At 35.6% G+C, this 21,081-nt stretch overlaps 1 protein-coding gene across 2 annotated transcripts in view; it reads right to left on the reverse strand.

The window, feature by feature from the left end:
- Window positions 1-21,081, reverse strand: part of fstl5 (follistatin-like 5) — a 339,290-nt gene that overhangs the window by 258,937 nt on the left and 59,272 nt on the right. For both annotated transcript variants that reach the window (XM_030146006.1, XM_030146007.1), the window contains exon 3: window positions 8,293-8,323. In XM_030146006.1, the coding sequence (XP_030001866.1) occupies window positions 8,293-8,323 (31 nt within the window). The remainder of the gene's footprint in view (window positions 1-8,292; window positions 8,324-21,081) is intronic.

Consider the following 21,081-nt stretch of genomic DNA (forward strand, 5'->3'; position numbering starts at 1 on the left):
TTTATAATGGGTGAAATACGTGTGAGGGGCAGGGTTTGTTTGTCCGGCACAGACTTGTTTAACCTTTATTTAACCAGGTAAGAGCTAAATTTCAAGGGTGACCTGGTCAGCAACACACATCAGAACAAGTGGTGCCAGGCACAACAAAGCCCGCCCCTCGCACATATTGTAGCTTATTTTGGCATCGATCCAGCTGATGTCATCATGTCTATGCGTTTGCTAACGTCAGCATAGATATAGACAACATAGACAAATTTCGGCCATTATAAGTAAATGAAAAAAAAAAAAAAAAAAAAGAAGATTTTAAAAATTCATAAAAAATTTTAACTTTGACCTACTTTTCCCAAAATGTAACAAGATCTATTATAGGTCACTGGCAATCTATGAACCCAATTTAGTATGAATTCAACAAATAGTTTTACTGCTAAAGTGTTAACAATCAAACAAAGAAACAAATACAAACGAAAAACAATACCCCTTGCCTCCCCTTCGGGGGGGTGAGGAACAATAAATACAAGTTAAATATCAGAGTAAACCTGAGTTGAATCAAGTTATTATTCTATTATGACACACTGATGGCACAGTATACACCATGTGATAGTCCTTTACCAGGATGTACTTGTTTTGTGTTATATCTTTGCTCATATCTTAGCTTAGGTCCCATCTGAATCTGTTAACGGTGTTTGTAAACATGTGGTGTTGTGGAGTTTCTCAGACAGCTTAACTTTTTCCACCCATACTCTGTGGACAGTGACTTGATTAAGACTTAGTATATGAGGAATATTATAAATTAAGTTGTTGCAAAAGTCTAGATACAACAACAGGGAGTCTTCCAATATTTCCATTGGTGGAAGGAGGTCCTCTGTACAGCTGTGACGACTTATTAGAAGTATAACCCAGGCCCAGGGGGGTGGTGTGTAATTTTAGAATTAATATACAATTTAGAGCTTAGTGTTTGCAGCCTCTGAATTATTCAAATATATTTCTGCTATGAGCTTGGGTCTGGTGAGGGTAAAGCAGCTGATTTGCATACAAATTAATTTATTATGTCAGTGTAGGACAGAATGGCAGCCATCATAGATTAGAGAAACATAAATATTGGTGCTAGGCAACAAAACAAGATGTTTGCTCTTTTGCAGAGTTAAACCTGAAGGGTTGTGGCATACTAATGTGTGACTGAGGGATGACAGATTCATGATTTAAGCCAGGTGCTGCTTAAATAATTGCCTAAGTCTAATACAGTGGAAGTTTTCCCTTAGTGTCTGTAAGAAGTCTTATGTTTGTGAACTCAACACATCCACTAGTTATGAGAAAGGACACTAGGACTGGCAACTAAAACAAAAATGAAAGCACAATAGCATGAAACGATCAACATCTATCACATTAATTTAGTCAAAATGATTATTTCAATAAGGAGTCGATATCAAAAAGATTGCTTTCCTCTTACTTTACAAGCTATCATAAATATCTCTTCACACCTCTGGATGGTTTATTCACGCAGACATGAAACAGCAAAGGGTCTAGTTTTTTATGATAGACTGTGAATGAGTAAAAACATGGCATCGACATCAAACCTCAACTGTGATTAGAGCTAGACTGCCATCCTAATTTGTACTGACAAATCTATGGCCTTTACTGAAGTAAAGGAAATCACAGGGCTTTGAAGACTATAATTTAATATGTATAAGTATAATTTAACATAATTTTAATGTCATTCTTATTACATTTATCACTAGAGAGGAAAACCTCATCTTAAAGTGCAGCACATTTTCTGCACATCCGTACTACAGAGGCAGACAACATCTCGAGTCACATTTATGTATTTGTCATATTTTCCATCGCTGTTGCAGATGCACTGAAATGTCACTGCCCCACGCAAAAAATATATCATTTGGACGAGATATAGACTGAGCTGGCATCGTCTACTAGACAGGTGTGACCTGACAAATCTAATGAACATCTTTACAAAGCAGATTATGGAAGGCCTCCAGCTAAAGGGGCCTTTTCTAGTAGCTACTTCATCACATTCAACTACATACTAGATGAATGATTTAATTGCTTTTTATATCTGCACTAATATATAAAGGCTAATTAAATATTGTCTTACTGCTCTGTTGGGCTGACATGCAAAATTATGTTTTCATATTAGGTCGCAGGTTGCAAACCACTCTCTTTATGGCAACATTTTTTTGTATTTTGGGTAAAAAAAAAAAAAAACTGGAAGGAAAACTGTATTAAAGCAACATACACACAGAGGGAAATGAACCTGACACAGAACGGGGTTATTCTGAACAGGAATGTTTGATTTAAGCTACAAATGAAAGAAGAAAATTATAAAATGATGAATTACAGTTTGAATATTTCACCTGCTTTAATTGGAATATAATATTGCATATACCTTATATATTTATATACTTCTATGTGCTTTGTAAATGTATAAATTGTAATGTTTTTATATTGAGAAGTAATCATGTTGAGTTTTAAACAAATATTAAGAAATCTGTAATCAATAATGAAACTATGAAAATAATGAAATGAAATAATGTTTTTCTGGGGGGTTCTGTCTATGTGCTTTGTAAATGTAAAAATTGTAATACTTATTAATATTTGGAATGGACCCCAGGAAGAATAGTCTCTACTTTGGTAGAGACTAATGGGGATCCTTACAGAAAGAAAGAAAAATACCGTGACCGCTCCCACTGCTTCAGTGGTATTTGGAGTGGAACAACAATTGAAAATATTGGCTATAATATAGGTTTCAAATACTGGAAGTTTGTGCAAGTAACCAAATCGCAATAGCATCAGTTTATATCCGCTTGTGCAGTTGTATAATGGCAAAAGGCTACAATTTAAAGGTCAGATTCACTTTGCATCATACTTTGCATAAATATTCTCTGGCAGTGCCAACCTACAGAAAATGAAAAAGTTCAGTATTGTATGAATTATACACTATCTACTGTATTATATTCTGCCTCAACCTAAAGCCAAATATGTCAGAGAACCTGCAGAATGCTTCAAGACAGGCTATCGTTCCTCTGTCCCCTGTTTTTGATACTGTACCAGCAAAAGTCAATCTTCATAACAGTCTTTCCGCAGCTCTGACATTTTACAAGTAATGAGGATTATATGGAAAAAGTTCCATCAGGTATTTCATAAGCCTAAACCAGTCTTTTTATTCCACGAAATTGCATTTCACCAGCAGCCTAAGGTGTTTCTGCATCTGGCATAACAAGCTTGGTTAGTGTGGCACACACTCGATCTGGGACTCCAATTACAGTGCATCCTGGAAAGCGGCTGGCATTTGTCTGTCTTTGTCTCTTACGAGCTGACATTCAGATATCGTTTAGAGGGTGCTGCATTCCCTCGGTCTATAATTATTTTTTGTTTTCTCATTCATGGTAAATGTAGGAATATAATATCATCCATCAATCTATGCTTCAATTTTCTAAACTGCATATCTTGTTAAGGGCTGTGGGATTCTGGGCCTATCCAAGCACACACTGTGAAAGATTAGACAGCCTATATCTTGGACAGGTCTGCAGTCTGTCAGAGTGCAAAGAATATTATAGCACTGGAGTAATTTGGACATAAAGTATGAGACATACAGTCACGGAAAAAATTATTAGACCATCAAAAGTCATCAAAAACAATGGTTACGCAATCAAGTACTAACTCCTGTGTGTATCATGTGACTAAAACAGACAGAAAAGAAAACATGGAATGCCTAAAAGCACTGTTTTTGTCAGTACAATGCCATTGATATTGATGTAAGAACTGAAGTGATTTTGGTTATTATCAAGAAAACATGGAAAATGGTTAGATATCAGCTGTTAAAGGGGTCATATTTTGCTAAACCCACTTTTATTAGTCTTTGGTTCATTTATTTGTGTATTTGGACCCTAATAGTTCATAAAGTTTGAATTTAAACCCTCCAGGTGCTGCAAAGCTATCTTTATATTCATTTTGGCAAAAATTTAGTGGATTTTTACAACCTGTTTTAATTCCTTCTTAATTTTTTATGTTTATAACTAGTTACGTCACAACATTTGCACATATAAGGTCAAGACTTCCGACGAACATTTCTCCGAGTGTGACAAAATTGAAGAAAACAAGGGTGGTTTCATAATTTTTTCCGCGACTGTATGTGCAAATAAATACTATAATCAGACACATGACGACTCTCAGCATTACAGACTGAACATACATGTGATTCACCAACATAAATACTACTCCTATGCCACCTTTTCTTGCCATGAAAGGCGTCCACTCCAAATATAGATGGTGACGTAGCTTGTTTTAAAGCTAAATTGACCTCAGTTACGTAATAATGTGAAGCCTCAATTGTACAGTGTGACGCCTGAATTATTTATGATTTTCTCTACAGTTCGCTCGGCTTCTCGTTATCAGGACTGGAAATGAGTTTGCTGAAAACTGGCCAAAGTGAGATCTCCCCTCTCGGCTTACAGAACATGGCGCATTAAAGTGAATCACAGCAGACAGCTGGGGCCGCCCTTTATGGTAATGCACCCTCTACAATTACTGCTTCGACCTTCTCTGGTGAGGAAAAATGGGGAGACGTCCATTTAGCGGCCCTTTCAAACACTTAGTGGCAGACATGTTGGGCAGTAGGGCCACCTTTTGCCTGACATTGACTCTTGTTTAGAGGAGACAGAGAAGACATTAGAAAGGTGACAGGTTGACGGATTAGATGCATCTGTCAAACAGCAAGAGGATCAGAGCGCATTAAAGTGTCCACAGTGCACAGTGTCACCGCGAACACAGATAATAGAGCCAATGGGATAATGACACAGAGGTTGAATTGTAGTCATTTAAAACTTTTACTTGTATTATTATTATTGTTATTATTATTAACTGAGTGCCGTCATTGGTTTGATTTCATTGAACTGTTTGAAGTGGGGTTGTATGAGGTACTTGTCCATAGTGTGCTGCCTATGTTTGATGGCAGTCTGCTGAAAACAGGCAGGAATAAAGGTATGGAGGCTGAGCAACGCAATGTACTGGTCTGGACCAAGGTTTGTTTGTTTGTTTAATTATTTATTTCGAATATTGCAATAAAATCAAACAACAAAAGAATTATATAAAAAGAAAGTAAACCATTCGAAAAGGAGCGGGATAGGACAGGTTATTATTGTTAACAAAAACTAACTAAATGCCAAAAATTAGAATTGAAAAAACACTTTTGTTAATGGAAATAAATAAAAATGTTTGTCACAAGCTGTTTGTCACTAGCCGAAGTGCTAGCAGAACTAATGTACGCTTCACGTTAATGTGGTATTTCAAGGTGGAAGTGCTTCGGTGAAAAGAAAACTCCTCCCTGCAGAGTATGGATAATATTTTATGTAGGTTGACTGTTCCGTCTTGTTTTTTTTTGTTTTTTTTGGGCTCATATTTCCATCCAGAGGGCCAGCGTGCTGTTTAGTGTCTTCCATCTTTATGGGTCAGTTCTGCTGACTGTCACTACCAAATCAACTGTCCATTTGTTCATGAGCAACGCAAACTTACTTGGACAAACTGACCCAAATGTGTTGCCAGAGACGTTCAGCGTCATTCTACGCTGCAGATGGGTTAATTGCATTAAAATTTTTAATCATATTAATCATGATAAGATAAGATATGCCTTTATTAGTCCCACAGGGGGAAATTTCAGGTTTACAACAGCAAAGTACAAGCACACAAGAGCAAAGAAAGTGCAGAATCAAGATAAACACAATCAAGAAAGTTATATGCACTATTTACAACTGAGCACATGCTGATCATGTCACAGGTTTATTGCACAGTTTACTGTATGATGATGGATTAATCTGCGTTGAAGTGTTCATTTTGACAGCCCTAAAAATTATAATATGAAATGTGTCTTTATTGTTTTGTGGTCCAGCCTCCTGTTAGCAATGAAACACCTGAATACAATGTGTCCCAATACTTTTGTCCATAAAGGTATGCATTTCAGATAAATAAGAATGGTCGGTAATATTTCTAATTCGCAGTTATTCGGCTGAGTTAAGTACTGGGTATTATCCTTTATAGGCATTAGCACTTATGCAAACTCATCATATTAGTTTCTTAAGCTCATAGTTATTTAATTTTTCAACATCTGACGTTCTTTTGGAGCCTCATACGACTAAGACAACACAACTCTTACGCATATAATCTTTAAGACTGAAAGAAATGACTGTGATAAGAAGAACATTAGCGTAGTCTCCACCTGATTTGTACTGATCCACATCACACGTTACTGCCTTGTTTTATTAAAACACACACATATAAACACACACACATAAAACTCCTACTTTATGCATAATTGAGGAATCTCTTTTACAGAAGGATATCACTGTACACATGCTATTCTGCCCGAACCCACAGAACTGCAGGTTTTGCCTGGATATGTTTGGCTATAATTAACAAATTATAACACAACACCACCTGCTCTATGATGGAAAAGTGTCTATAGTCTGTAAAACATGTGTAGATGGTGGATTTTATCAGGAGATTGCCTTATCTGTAGCTTGTTAATTAAAAAGCTCATATCAGATGTTAACACCTGAATGTGTTAACCCTTTCATGCATGAATTATGTGAACCTTAATCAAGATGTTTTTCCTGAGTGTTTTTATTCCTCTTTAGGGGTGGAAAAAAACAATGTGATTGAAATTTTTCTTATGAACCTATTTTTCATGGAGTTGCAAAAATGTCCACAATGAAACATGTATTTACTGATATACTGTGTGAAAACCATGTAATAAAACACTTTTTAATGGTGCTAATCTGATGTTTTCTCACATTTTAACATACTCTAATAGTAGTCATTACTCACTTCATGGAGACACAATGCAAAAATTAAACTCTTACCAAGTGTATTTTTCTCATTTCTAGTCAAAATATCTCATCACACTTAAAATAAGACATAATCACCTAAAGAGTTTTTTTTTCAGTGACATATAAGAATTTATTTTTAGACAATAGATCTTGAAAATGTTATTTCAAGAAATCTTACCAAGATAATTTTCACTTCAACCATTGGCAGATTTTTTGGCTTGAATTAAGCAAAAAAAAAAAAAAAAAAAAAAAATCTTGACTTAAAGGTAGGGTAGGAGATGTTTTCCTGGAGCATTTTTTTACTATATTACTTAAAATCCTCTTCACACCTCAATTGCAACCAATTAATTAAATGCTCTAACACAAAAATAAAAAATGTAGTCACCTGTGGAACAGACAGGACTGAAAAAACACTATCCAATCATTTTAACAGGCCCATTGAAAGGATTGAATGGTGATATGTCTATTAAGTTCAACTGCCATTTGTCCCTCCCCCTCTGTGAGTACAGTCAGTACAATGGAGGTGTGGCTTCAGGGGGAAATCTGAAGACAGGGGCTTGGACTGTTGAACTGTGTATTTTCAAAGTGTAGCTTGTTTTAACCGTTTTTCCAGGATCTCCTACCCTACCTTGAAGCAAAAAAAAAAATCTACCAATGGAACAAGTGAAAATTAGCTTGGTAAGATTTCTTGAAATAAGATTTTCAAGATCTATTGTCTAAAAATAAGTTCTTATTATCTCACAGAAAAGTTACTCTTTAGGTGATTATCTTACTTTAAGTGTGATGAGATATTTTGACTAGAAATGAGAAAAATACACTTGGTAAGATTTTGATTTTTTCCTGTGTACTAAGCTAAAAAAAAAAACGTATTGTTTTAAAAAAATCCCTGTTAATTACAGTCTAATAACAATAACAAGCAACTGATTTACAGTCAAACATGTTACTGCAGATCAGGTTTATCAAGAACAGCAAAGTTACAGTAATGGTATGAATGTCAGTGTATGGGATGATGCATAAGCGTCCACTGTGTTGGCTGATATGGAACTAAAACAACAAAATCCATCACTATATATATAAGAGAACAACTTTGAATAAGTGTCCACTGTAGTGACCACTTTGCATGAAAGGGTTAAACATCACTATAAAGGGAGGTCTCTTTATTGAACCTAAAAGGTCAAATATAAGACAGAAAAGTGCTTTAGTCCTATCAGTATCAGGTTACTTGATGTGAAGCCTGTTACTAAGGCTGCTTTCTATTGCAAATGTTCACCAAAAAAAAAAAAAGAAAAAAAAAAAAGCTCCTGATTCCTTTTGGTTCACAATATCAGACAGTGGATTTTACTTCCATGCTGCAACATCCAACTGAGAACAACCATAGACCTAACCTGCATGAAGCTGGTTGTCCATTATCAGACAAAAAGAGGAAAAAGCACAAAAATACAGCAAGGATAAAACTCACCTTTTATCCTCAGGCTCTCAGGGATCCCATCCTGTTGGAACAAAAAGAAAAAAGAAAAATTCAGTTAAAGGAAAGTAATTTTTGGAACAGAATCATTCTCCAGGTGTCATACTTAATATGTTAAATAGAACACATTAACAGCCTCTGTCCCTGTAAATTGCCGATTTTCCAATGTAAGCAATACGTTCAGGCCCACAGGTTTTCACTGGGGTAGAACTGTCTAATGCAATGTAGTGTTTCTCATTTGAGTGGCAGCTAATGATGCAATTGATAAGTCAGGCAATAATATGCCATTATATTAAAGCGGTCATTTCTCTCTCATTTCCCTTTGTGTTGCCATAGTTACTGCCACTGCTATTCTGCATTTTAAGAATATGGTGGCAATTGCTTTCCACGACTAGATTTAAACACCACTCCAAAAACAGGTGAAATAGGGTCTGATGACATTATCCTTCCTCCTCATACTGGCCATTAAAAATGATTTCCTTTACGATTTGTAACAATAGTAACGAAAGACAAAACCCACAGTGTTTAGCAGAAATACTGTTCCAAATTATAAGATTAATGTTATGTTGTAAAGTACTGTAGTCAGTAATGGCTGTCATGTTTTTACCACAGTTCGTCCTGGTTTTCTTTCATTGGACAAGAGAGGAGAAGAGTGGAGAACTGACTTTTTTTTTCCACTTGTGAACATTATTGTCATTTTCAATGATGTTCCGGGCAAATCACAAACCCACCAATGTATGATAACTAAGATAAAAAAAGCAAACAAAAAAAACAACATTCATATAACAAGTGGCTCCAGGCAAAACAAACCCCACCCCTTGCACGTATCGCAGCTTATTTTGGTATAGATCCAGCTAATGTCATCATGTCTGTACGTGTACTGATGTCATGTGCCAAGTTTGAAGTAAATTGAAACAAAATTGATGTAATTATAGACATATGAAATTTCAGCCATTATAAGTGAATTGGAGAAAAAAAGATTTTGAAAATTCATTAAAAAGTTTAACTTTAACCTACTTTTCATAAATGTAATGACATCTATTCTGGGTCACTGGTAATCTATGAACCCAATTTAGTGTGAATTCAACCAATACTTTTGCCGCTACAGACATTTGAAATTTCGTCTATTATAAGTAAATGGTGAAAAAAAAAAAAAAAAGATTTTAAAAATTCATACAAAATGTGAACTTTGACCTACTGTTCCCCAAATGTAATAAGATCTATTCTGGCTCACTAGCAATCTATAAACCCAATTTGGTATGAATTCAACCAATAGTTTTGCTGCTAAAGTGTTAACAAACAAACAAACAAACAAACTGAACCAAAAAACAATACCCCTTGCCTCTACTTTGGGGGGGGTGGGGTAATAAAATAAAAAAGATTGCAAACTTAAAATTATTAAAATTATTATAAGGGCTTTCATCCATTAGTCACCAGGATGACTTCTTTTTTATCTTTAAGATGTTCACACATACAGTATTCTGAGACATTTTATAAAGTTTGAAAAATTACTTATGTTCCTCCCGAAGCACTCAATTCATCACAGTTAGCCCTCGTACAGTAGAAACAGAGTTATTAAAAATTAACAAATTCAGTTAGAGGACCAAGGCGCTCTCTGTAGGCGCACTACAAAACCAACTTCCTTTAGAGCATGCATAATAGTTGTAGAAAATGTATTTATCGGGCCACTATTCTGAGGAGCTGCTCTCTACAAACCATGAATACGAAAGAAAGAGGCATAAATATTTGATTTCTCCACACTGAAATCTGCATAGCTCATCCTTCTCTTTCTTGTACAGAACATCCAGACTCTTTTTCTACCAGCAAAAGCAAGGTGCTGTTATGGAGAAGATGCATTATGCAACAGGTCTAGAGTCAATAATGAACAACGGCCCCTGAAAATAGCAGATACACCTACTGGGTTCCTGGATTTCCACTGAAAATCTGCATACGGTATAATTTTTGTTAAAATATATTAACCTAATCCTAGTTTTATTAACGGGCTGAGATGTTGTTTTATGCATGTAAAGGTAATTGTATAAAGAGAATTTCAAGGATTAAATAATGTACTGACTTCCCTTGGTTTTTAAAGCTTTGTATAATACTGAATGCTATTTTATTGTAGACCAGTGGTTCTCAAACTTTTTACAGTGGAGTACCCCATGAAATATACTTTTTTTAGCCAAGTACCCCCAACTCTCGCTTCAGCATTTTTGATTGAAAAAAAATTTGGCAAAATTTGTTCCTGAGCCAAAGGTGTCTATTTATATTTTCAAAACTTTGTAACCAAACAGCATATATTTAATTGTGATTTATAAAACATAGCAAATTTTTTATAGTAAATTTTGTGTGTAAAATATAAACGGAAACGTGCCATCCTTCATTGATAAGAAAAAAATAAATAGACTGTCATTAATTAATAAATGAACCTTTCAGCAACAAAAAATAATTACTTAGCCACTCAAATGAACTTATTTTGAATAATATAAAATACAAATGTTCTTAAACTGTCACCAAAGCTTAAACAAGATGGTTGATAATAAAACTATTATATAAATGTATTTATTGTGTTTTATATTTCAGCGTTAATTCTCATTATTTATTTTGTATTCAGTACATGATGACTCATTTAACGTATTATTCCCCAAGCAATTTCAAGTACCCCCTGGGCTTCTTCCAAGTACCCCTAGGGGTACACGTACCCCCTGTTGTATACTGTGTGTCATGCTACACACATATTTATTCACTGAGAATATGGCAGTGACAAATGAGATGATTATTTGTTAGAAAAATCACTGCCAACCCCAGTGAATTTAGACTTAGACAAACTTTATTGATCCACAAGGGAAATTACGTGGTTGCAGTAGCTCAGTTGCATACAAAAACACTCTTTAAAAAACATTAGCAAAAAGGAGGAAAAAAGGAAAGTAAGTGTGAAGAGATAAAAGCAATAAATAATAGAAATAAAATACACACTGGAAAAAATCTAAATCTTACTCAGTGTATTTTTCTCATTTCTAGTCAAAATATCTCATCACACTTAAAATAAGACATAATCACCTAAAGAGTAACTTTTCAGTGAGATATAAGAACTTATTTTTAGACAATAGATCTGGAAAATCTTATTTCAAGAAATCTTACCAAGATAATTTTCACTTGTTCCACTGGCAGATTTTTTTTAATGATTTTTGAATTAAGCAAAAAAAATTAAAAATAAAAAAAAAAAATCTTGAATTAAGCAAAAAAAAAACTGCCAATGGAACAAGTGAAAAGGATCTTGGTAAGATTTCTTGAAATAAGATTTTCTAAATCTATTGTCTAAAAATAAGTTCATATATCTCACTGAAAAGTTACTCTTTAGGTGATTATGTCTTATTTTAAGTGTGATGAGATATTTTGAATAGAAATGAGAAAATATACTTGGGAAGATTTTGATGTTTTCAGTGCACTAATAAAGCAGAAAGGATACAAAATTTGCATATGCACAAATCTACAGGAAATGGAAGTAAATATCCATTATATACATACAGGTGTAAAAGTAATTAAGGTGCAGTAATGTGAATGTATGAGCTGTGAGTTTACTGTGTCATGTCTTTTGTCAGTGTGTGAAATGAACAATAACTAGTTTTGTTTTGTAAAAATAGCTGCAAAAACAGTTGCAGTTGAATCCTCAGGTTGCCCGTTTTTTTATTCCCATCTAAAAAAATAAGATCAAACTTTGGAAAATATAATCAAGACTGAAAATTGAGTTAAGCATCAGTGGCTAAATTGTGTCAACACACTTCACGAATGTTTTACCAAACAGTGGTGAGTGCATAAATCACAGCAAACACCTGTGGCTTGCTGACATTCTTCATATCCCACCACCCTCTAGAGGAGGTGACATTTAGAACTGCACCAAGATATGAAATGGGGCTTATTTGCATATGGCAGACGGTGTTCACACTTCATTTGTCTGAAGAGAGTGATTTCCCCTGGGCCGCCGGCACTCCTGTCTCTGCTGCCCCTACACCCAGGGGACGGCGAAGCACCCAGCTGCACAACCTGTGGTTCATCTGCCCACATCGCTCCCAATCTCATCCTCTCGTCGTGATACGCAAACTTTTTCCAATCTAAACCCCTGCTTTGTTCTGAATAGTTTCCATAGCGACACCAGGCCAAGGCGAGATTGAGAGAGAAAAGAGAAAAAGGTAGATCTATTTAATATCATTTTGTCTTGTGTTGGACAATTTTTAGCAAATTCCATTGAAAGGTTCCTTTAAGTCAGTGGTTCCCAAACTTTTTTGGCTCATGACCCCATTTTAACAGCATGAATTTCTGGCGACCCCAGACATTAAAAACCAAGACTTTTTTTTATTTTTTGCTAAAATTAATTTGTTTTTGATCATGTAATAGTTTGCTATACTATGTTGCAAATAAACGTTGATTTTAGATGACATTTGGTCTATATAACAGCTGCTCAGTGGCATCCTGAGACACTGTGGTCTGAGTCCATTACTAATGAACAATAAACTCAGCTGGAAACTACATACAGATATAAAAACAAAAGTCTCAAAACCATTGCAATACGACATAAAATGAAGTACACACTGAACAAAAACTCACTTTATATACTGTACTGCTCCTTCATACTTCCATACTTAACATATTGTGTAGAGCAGTGGTTCCCAACCTTTTTTGGCTCATGACCCTATTTTAACAACCAGACATTCAAAATGGAGCCTTTTTTTTTTTTTTTTTCAAAAATTGATTTGTTTTTGATCATGTAATAGTTTGCTACACTATGTTGCAAATAAACATTAATTTCAAATGACATTTAGTCTATATAATGTATATTATTGTGGACGGAGGCAGAAAATCCAGGTGTAGATTACTGCACAAAGGGAGACTTTTATTTTCCTTGGTCAGGATATGTACAGTCAGTCCAGCTTGGATTTACAAGGCTGACAAATAATACTGAACAAACAATAACTCAAACTGTGAATAATGAAAGAGCTGCAGCATCTGAAACCGAACATTTGACAGATAAACAGTATTACAATGCTTCAGTTTCAGCTTCACAGTTTGTCATGTCTTTTATGTATTGGGATTGCCTCTCTCAACTCACCATATATTTTTTATTAGTAAGTTTTTTTTTTATCAATTACTAGAAATTTCAGGCGACCCCATTTGAATTCTAGGTGAGGGGTCCTGATCACAAAGTTGAAAAAACACTAGGTTAGATATTCTATTACCTACGAACAGGAGTTGACAGAATTATGGATTGTACCCTCAATAATGTTAAAAAAATTGCCAAGCAGTCAGTACAAATATTAGTCACAACACTGTGCTTGAGTAGAAGAAAACCTAAGCGTCACCTTTTATCAAAATAGATCTGAATTATGCCTAAAGCTCTTAAATGTGGGCTGTTGAATGGTTAAACTGTTCCACATGGGGTCCCGACCCCAAGGTTTGAAAAACACTGCTTTAAGTACTAATATAAACGGTCTTGTCTCGTTTCAAGTGTCTAGCGTTGGAGCACGGAGCATGACTGGAAAACATGCACTCTGAGTCAAATACTTTTGCTGTTGAAAAAAAAAAAAAAAAAAAAAAAAAGCACTGTTTCAGCTTAGGTTATTTATTTTGTTGCTGAGTTGGCCAAGTGCTGTCAGTACATCCAGGACTTTCATTCATTTATTCATTCATTTTCCGAACCGCCTAATCCTGGAGAAGGTCCTGGGGGTGCTGGAGCCCATCCCAGCTACCAACAGGCGAAGGCGGGGTAAACTCTGGACGTGTTGCCAGTTCATCACAGGGCTGATATATAAAAACAAACAAGCATTCACTCTCACATTCACAAGTACAGACATCCACAACCTGTGTCCTTCAAAATACGAAAACATTCTCCTATCTTTTCATATTATGCAGTAAAGCCTCTTCATTTGATTTCATATATACAAAAATTTCATGAAAAGTTAGGACGTTTTTCAATCAAAACTAAATTGTGGGATTTGTTATTTCATCTGAACCTTTAACTATTATAAAAATCACTATTGAATGAAGGTGAGATTCAGTTCTTCAAGCAGCATCTCAAAAGAAACCATTATACACTGAGATGAATGCACACTGCAAAAAAGGGGTGTCTAAAAACAGATAAAAACGCTAAATCTGAGGAAAAAGGTGCAGAAAACAAGTGAAATATCTGTCCATGCTGCAAAATAACTTCTCTTGACCAAATTTCTTGAATCATGATTGTAAATCTAGAAACAAGCATGTCTACAGATGTATGACCACTTAAAAATAAGAAATTAACTCTTAAAGGGGTCATATTTTGCTAAACCCACTTTTATTAGTCTTCGGTTCATTTATTTGTGTATTTGGACCCTAATAGTTCATAAAGTTTGAATTTGAACCCTCCATGTGCTGCAACGCTATCTTTATATTCATTCCAGCAAAAACTGAGTGGATTTAATAATAATAATAATAATAATAATAATAATAATAATAATAATAATAAACTTTATTTGTATAGCACCTTTCATACAGAAATTGCAGCCCAAAGTGCTTCTCATTGATTGAAAAAATACAATATTAAAATACATTAAGATTTGATTATACATCAAGAAATAAAATGAAATTTGAGAGAAATACAATAAAATAAAAATAAATATAAAAACAGCGCACATTAAAATATTTGATTATGCATAGAATTTTTGAAGTGCAAGAAATAAGATGAAATTTGAAATACAATAAAATAAAAAATAAAAACAGAAATACAATAAAATAAAATAAAAATAAAAAACTACAACCTGTTTTAATTCCTGCTTAATTTGTTACATTTTATAATTAGTTACATCACAACATTTGCACATATAAGGTCAAGACTTCCAACCAATATTTCTCTGAGTACGCCATAACTGTTTGTCAGCAGCAGCAGTTGTAGTCCATACTGAAAATATGTCCAAACTTTGAACCAGTTACCTAAAATGTTCATTTGTCGGTTGAACGGGACAAAGCAGCACAGTCGACAACCTGGAGGGGGTGGGGCATGAAGTGGGTCATTTGCATTTAAAGGGCCAGTGCTCAAAACAACCTTTCTGGTGTCATTACTCAGAAATAAGGCTGAAGATGGACCTGTGGAGTTGAATTAATGAAGAATTCAGACCCAAGCATAGCATTTACAGTTTATGTAGACCACAGGGAAATGTTTGAAAATGCATAATTCCACTGAAAAAGCAAAATATCACTCCTTTTAAACAAGATAAATTATCTAACATTTCTAAATCTAAAGTTTTTTTGTATCTTGGCAAGAACCAAATAATTTGCAGTGTCACTACGCAGTCCACTCCTGCTTCAAGAAATGTAACAAGAAACTGTATTTCATAAAGAGGAAGCCCTGTGTCATGTCTGTACGCATCAAATTCTCTAGGATCTGTGATGGTCTGGGGCTGCATCAGTGTCCACATGAAGACCTGCATGTGTCTGAAGGTACTGGAAGGTCTGAAGAGTTTTAGACATACATATACTGCCATTGAGTTGACATGCCTCAGGGTCAGAGTGCATGTGCTTAACGGGCCGACTATTGAAAATGTATGGAGCATCAGATTCAGACAACCGCCATGGGACTGTTGAGCAGCTGCAGTCTTGTAAACCTTGGAATGAGCAAAACTTCCACTTGAAAAAATGGCAGTGACTTGGACAGTAGAATAAGATTTAGCATCCTCTTATTGCATACCTTGAACACAGAAGCTCTTAAACTCTGATCGAGTCGTACACATTGTCACCCATATCAGTTAAAGGGGGGATGAGTGAGTAAAGGGCAGAGGATGGGGATATGGGAGAGGGTAAGGATGAGGGGGAAGGTTAGTGGGAAAATAGGATGAAGGGCAGTTTTTCTTTGAAATATCTGCCCTGATAATGTTCCAAGTCTTAGGAGGTAGTCCTGCCCTACTTGTTAAATATTTGTGAGAAATGGAAATCCAATATTTCTGTATTTTTATTTTATTTCAAATTATTTTATTTCATTTTTTTAAGGGGGGGAGGGGGGGGGGGGTTATAAGCAAAAATGAGCATTGAAAGGACAGTTTTGTATGTATAAGATATCTTGGCGCAAAAAAAAAAAAAAAACATTTGGAGAAAAAACTGCAACAGCTAATGTCTGCAGTTTCCAAACTCAAGGAAACTCATTAGCAAACATGTTCCAGCCTTTTTGTCACCGGTATCAAACTCTAAATGTGTTTATATTTACCAAATAAAATAAACTTGGCCAGTGAAAACACAGAAATAATTTTTTTTGTACCTCGTTCAGTTAAACAAAGGTTCAAGGAAATTAGGAAATCACAGATTTCAGATAATATTGCATGTCAGAAAATATTCCAACTTTTGAGAGACATAACAGAGGAAAGGATCAATAAAGGGCAGAATAATGGTTGGACACAAAACATCATATTATAATCATGATGAATAATATTTTTCCAATTCAAAACAACACTACAAAGTAATCACTAGAGGTGTGGGGATGTTTTGTTTCATGATCTAATTACATCATGAAGCCAGTGAATCTCTCCTTACAATGCACTGCAGAGGGATGTTTAGTTTATGTAATGTTTCCATTCAGTGGCAGATCACACAAACCCAGGTATTAAGAAGATGCAGCTGCTTATATCACAGTTTACATAACAGGTGTAGTCTGTTTTAGCACTTTCCCAGTTTAATGGAATTCAGATTAATTTGACTGATTTAATTAACAGATGAAAAGTCGCCATGTTCAGTAATATAGAAAACAATACAAGGAGATGGAGAGTTGTTGTGCATTTGATTTGTTAACTGGTGAATCAGAAATGAAGTCAATAAGGGTTCACATTCCTAGGAATCACTTCTGAGGAATAAGCATATTTAAGCAATAAATAAGGAAAAGAAAACCAAAAATAAGCGTACAGTAATGATTTAGAAAACCGCAAGTTAACAGCAGCATCGACACCGGCATCTTGTTATTGTTCTAGTAGACTGGCTTCATACAGTGTGTGCTTCCTGAGCCCCAGAGGAGACTTTACAGAAGCTGGTTACCTCAGCCTCAGGCTGGCTGCCATTTGAAAGTAGACAGCTCATCAAGATGAGTGACATGGGTTGGGGCTAAAACTGACCAGCTAAGGAGGGGGAGGATGGGAATAATACTGACAATAGTCACATTTAAAGCCAAACATTGCCTGTTGCTGTTTTTATTCCAGATACTGTGTGTCATTTTCCCAGTTACATCTAATTTTTACTCTATATTCCTGTATTTATAATTTGTTCCATCCTTTATTCCCTGACGCTCCATCTCAATCTCATTTGCCCACTCCCTCTCTCACTGCCCCCCCCCCCCCCCCCCCTCTCTGCTTATCCTCGGTTAATCTAGATTTGCCATGTGGCCAAGCTGGTGCTGGATGGATAGGGCTTTGCACACAGTTGTCCTTGCCTCCATTTTGTTTGTCCTGACATAACAGCTTGATGTCAGATCGACAAACTCTCAGAAATTGCTTTTGTCCCTCGTGTCAAACAGGCCTGGCTGCTTTTCCACAAATTTCACAAATTACACATACAGCCTTTCCATCACTCATCCGGGGAAACTTGCTGAAAGAGCCTATAAAATAAGGAATACGGTGGAAGCTTGAAAACAAAGCCCAGCCCTCTGTGTGGTGTTCTTATTACAATGTTCAACTTAACCTGACCTCATGTGGAGGCTTTCATGGTGAATTTCTGAAACAATACATGGGAATAATGGCTAGAACATGTGACCAGCTGTTTATGGCCCAGTGGCTTCTGGTGATTGAAGTCTTTGTGAGGAAAGCTTATAAGGTCGGACCCGATCCTGTTACCCATGTCAAACACTGTCCTTCAAAGGAGACGGAGGAGCATTAACACATTTCCCCACAGCGAAGCTCATTTCTTTAAGCACGTAGACGATGAAATGAATAGTGTAACGTTAAGGAAAATTAAAGTCATTTCTCTGCTATTTTATTCTCTTCTAATGGAGGCTAGGGAATGGAATATATTAGATTTAGAATTGTACTATGTAGAATTCAAAGCATGATTTATTTATTTTTGTTACATATGCAAATGGTTGTAAATATATAAAACCATGTCACTTCTTTTACACTACTACATTTATAGCAGCGAACAATGTTCTAATATAAATACTGGGTCATATATCCAACTAAGGACGTTAATTACTACATTCTATTAAAATATGTCATTTCTAGTAGTTAACCATGTTCTCGTATTTGTAGAATTTTACGCAAATAGGATTTATGACATGAATATTTTGTCATATATCTGACTTTGGACAATGATGACTACATTCTTTTAAAAAGGAGCTTTTCCAGCTGTTAACTGTGCTTTAAATCTTGACATTTCTTTTGTGCAACTTTGGGATATCTCATTTTAAAACAACTGTTCTTTAACTCTGCTCAGTCAACTGTATTGACAAGTAGATGACCCAGGACTCTCTGCAATCGAGCGAACAGCAGAGAAAATTCTCCGAGCAACAAAAAGGCCTATGACATTTGGAAAAGGGCTTGAAATATGGCCATTTTTCACCAAAGGCCTGTAAATTCCCACAGCTTCATCTGACAGGCGGATAGATGAGCGGAGTTTACCTCTGTCCTCTCACAAGACGAATTGTAATAGTATGCAGATGCTGTAATGACATTCCTCTGCGATGTAATCACAGTGGTGGCACATTAATTTCATTGGAGTGGAAAAGCACATACATCATTTTTGTAGCTTCTCGTCAAAGTCCTGCTACATGTGGACATACATTACTGTAACTATTAAAGTCACTCTACTCCAAACTAGGACAATAAAAGGAGAGGAAACAGTTTTCCACAAGAAGAACTGTTGTTGTTATACAAAAAAATAAAAATAAAAAAATGTAAAGGACTATTCATGCCACCTTCAGAATCAGTTGATGGATGAGGGTTATGCTTATTCCCCCCGTATGAGATGGCACCACAATGGAGCACAAAACGTACATTCATAGTTCAGTACAATGGAGAATAAGGTGAAAGCAAGGATTCCTGGGATTTCGCTATGAAAGCCACCTTGCAAATTTATGTCTTATTGTCTTTTAAACAACCTCGGCAATTTTAAAACTGCTGGCATTAACAAAAATGCTTCCAATACACTTCTCAGTGTCTGCTATAATGAAAAGATGATGATTTTAGGATGTCACGTGTAATAGTGAGTACACAGTTTCACCCTAACACATAAGATCCTACTCATATATTCTGTCACTGGTCACTTTTCCATTGACCCTCAAATTGTGCAAATATAACTTGCGCATAAAAATTTACCTAAGGAAAAAAACAACAATTTTGCCAAGTTTCTTTCTTTTTTTTTTTTTTTTATAAGTGATAGTTAACAGGACAATGTGGACAGAAAAACAACAACACATAAAAAAAGAGAAAATCAAACAAATAAACAAACAAACAAACCAAAAACAACAACAACAGCAGGGTACTGACAAACAACAACAACACATTACAATGAAAAAGATCATCAGTGTAAATAGGAACTAAACAATATAGCTTGGGCGATAGGGAAAAGGGAATGAAAGTGTGAATGAAAGTGAGAAAGAGAGAGGGGGGAGTGAGGGGGAAAATAATAATTGTTGTAATAATACCAAAAAATATATAATAATACTAGTAGTCTAATTTGCCAGAATTATTGTGGCGGCAGTAGCGGTGGACGCAGTCACAATACAACAATGAGTTAAATAATTTAATATTTGTAATAATGTATTTGTATCAGTTACAATCTGTTTTGAGTTTATATAAATCAATTTTAATTAATATGGCTATGAGGGGGGGGTGGAGCCCAGCACGCAGAGGAGGGGAGGAGGAGGGGAGGACACCATCAACCCCCCATACAACCTCCAGCACCCCCAGCAGCACAGTCACAGCCCAAGGATGAGACCAGCTATGGCCAATCAAAGGATATTCCTCCTAGCCCCCTTTTTTTTTTTTTTTCTTGTTGTTGAATATAGACGTAGTCCACTCCAAAGTTTCGCCAAAAGTTTCATTTATTGATTAAAAGTTTTTGTGCTGGCAAGAGGTGGTTTTTCGGGTGTAACACAAATGGTATATTACGTAAAACTGCAATGGAAAGACCTTTTTTCACAACTAGAGTCAGGTGAATTAAAAAAACAGATGTTGACGGACGTTACAACAAGTGAAGAAGAAGAAACATCTCACGGTATGTGTGGACACACCAGGAAACCCAACCGTTTTTTTTTTTATTTAGAGGGGAGATAGAGGGGTAGTATATAATAACAATGAGCATATCTGTAAATCAGCATGATATTTACGTTCATCACCATGTTTATGGAATGACTTCTTGTGTCATATTGTGATAATAAATAAACAAATCATCGCATTTGTGATTTAATGGAAAAACCAACATTACGCACTTATGTTTTTTGGACATTTAGTAAATATCGGTGAGGTTTTGTGCAGATGTCAGATGGAAAAGTGACTACTGAAGGATTAGGTTCAACAGTGATTCATTTAGTCGTATCACACACACACACACACACACACACACACACACACACACACATACTGTCTGGAGTAGTGATGTGGTCCTTTAAATGAAACTCAATACCATTCAGGAAGACGAGGATGCCGGATCATTTGACTCTGCTCCTTCCCTATAAAGCATCTCAGTTGGGCAGAAGTGCTATCTCTGCAGTTTACTGAGATCATATTACAGGGTTTTAGGGTATTGAAGTTTAAATCTCTTTACTTCTTTAACTCATACCATTTG

The sequence above is a fragment of the Sphaeramia orbicularis genome, chromosome 10 (assembly GCF_902148855.1).
Source record: "Sphaeramia orbicularis chromosome 10, fSphaOr1.1, whole genome shotgun sequence".
NCBI classification, from domain to species: Eukaryota; Metazoa; Chordata; class Actinopteri; order Kurtiformes; family Apogonidae; genus Sphaeramia; species Sphaeramia orbicularis.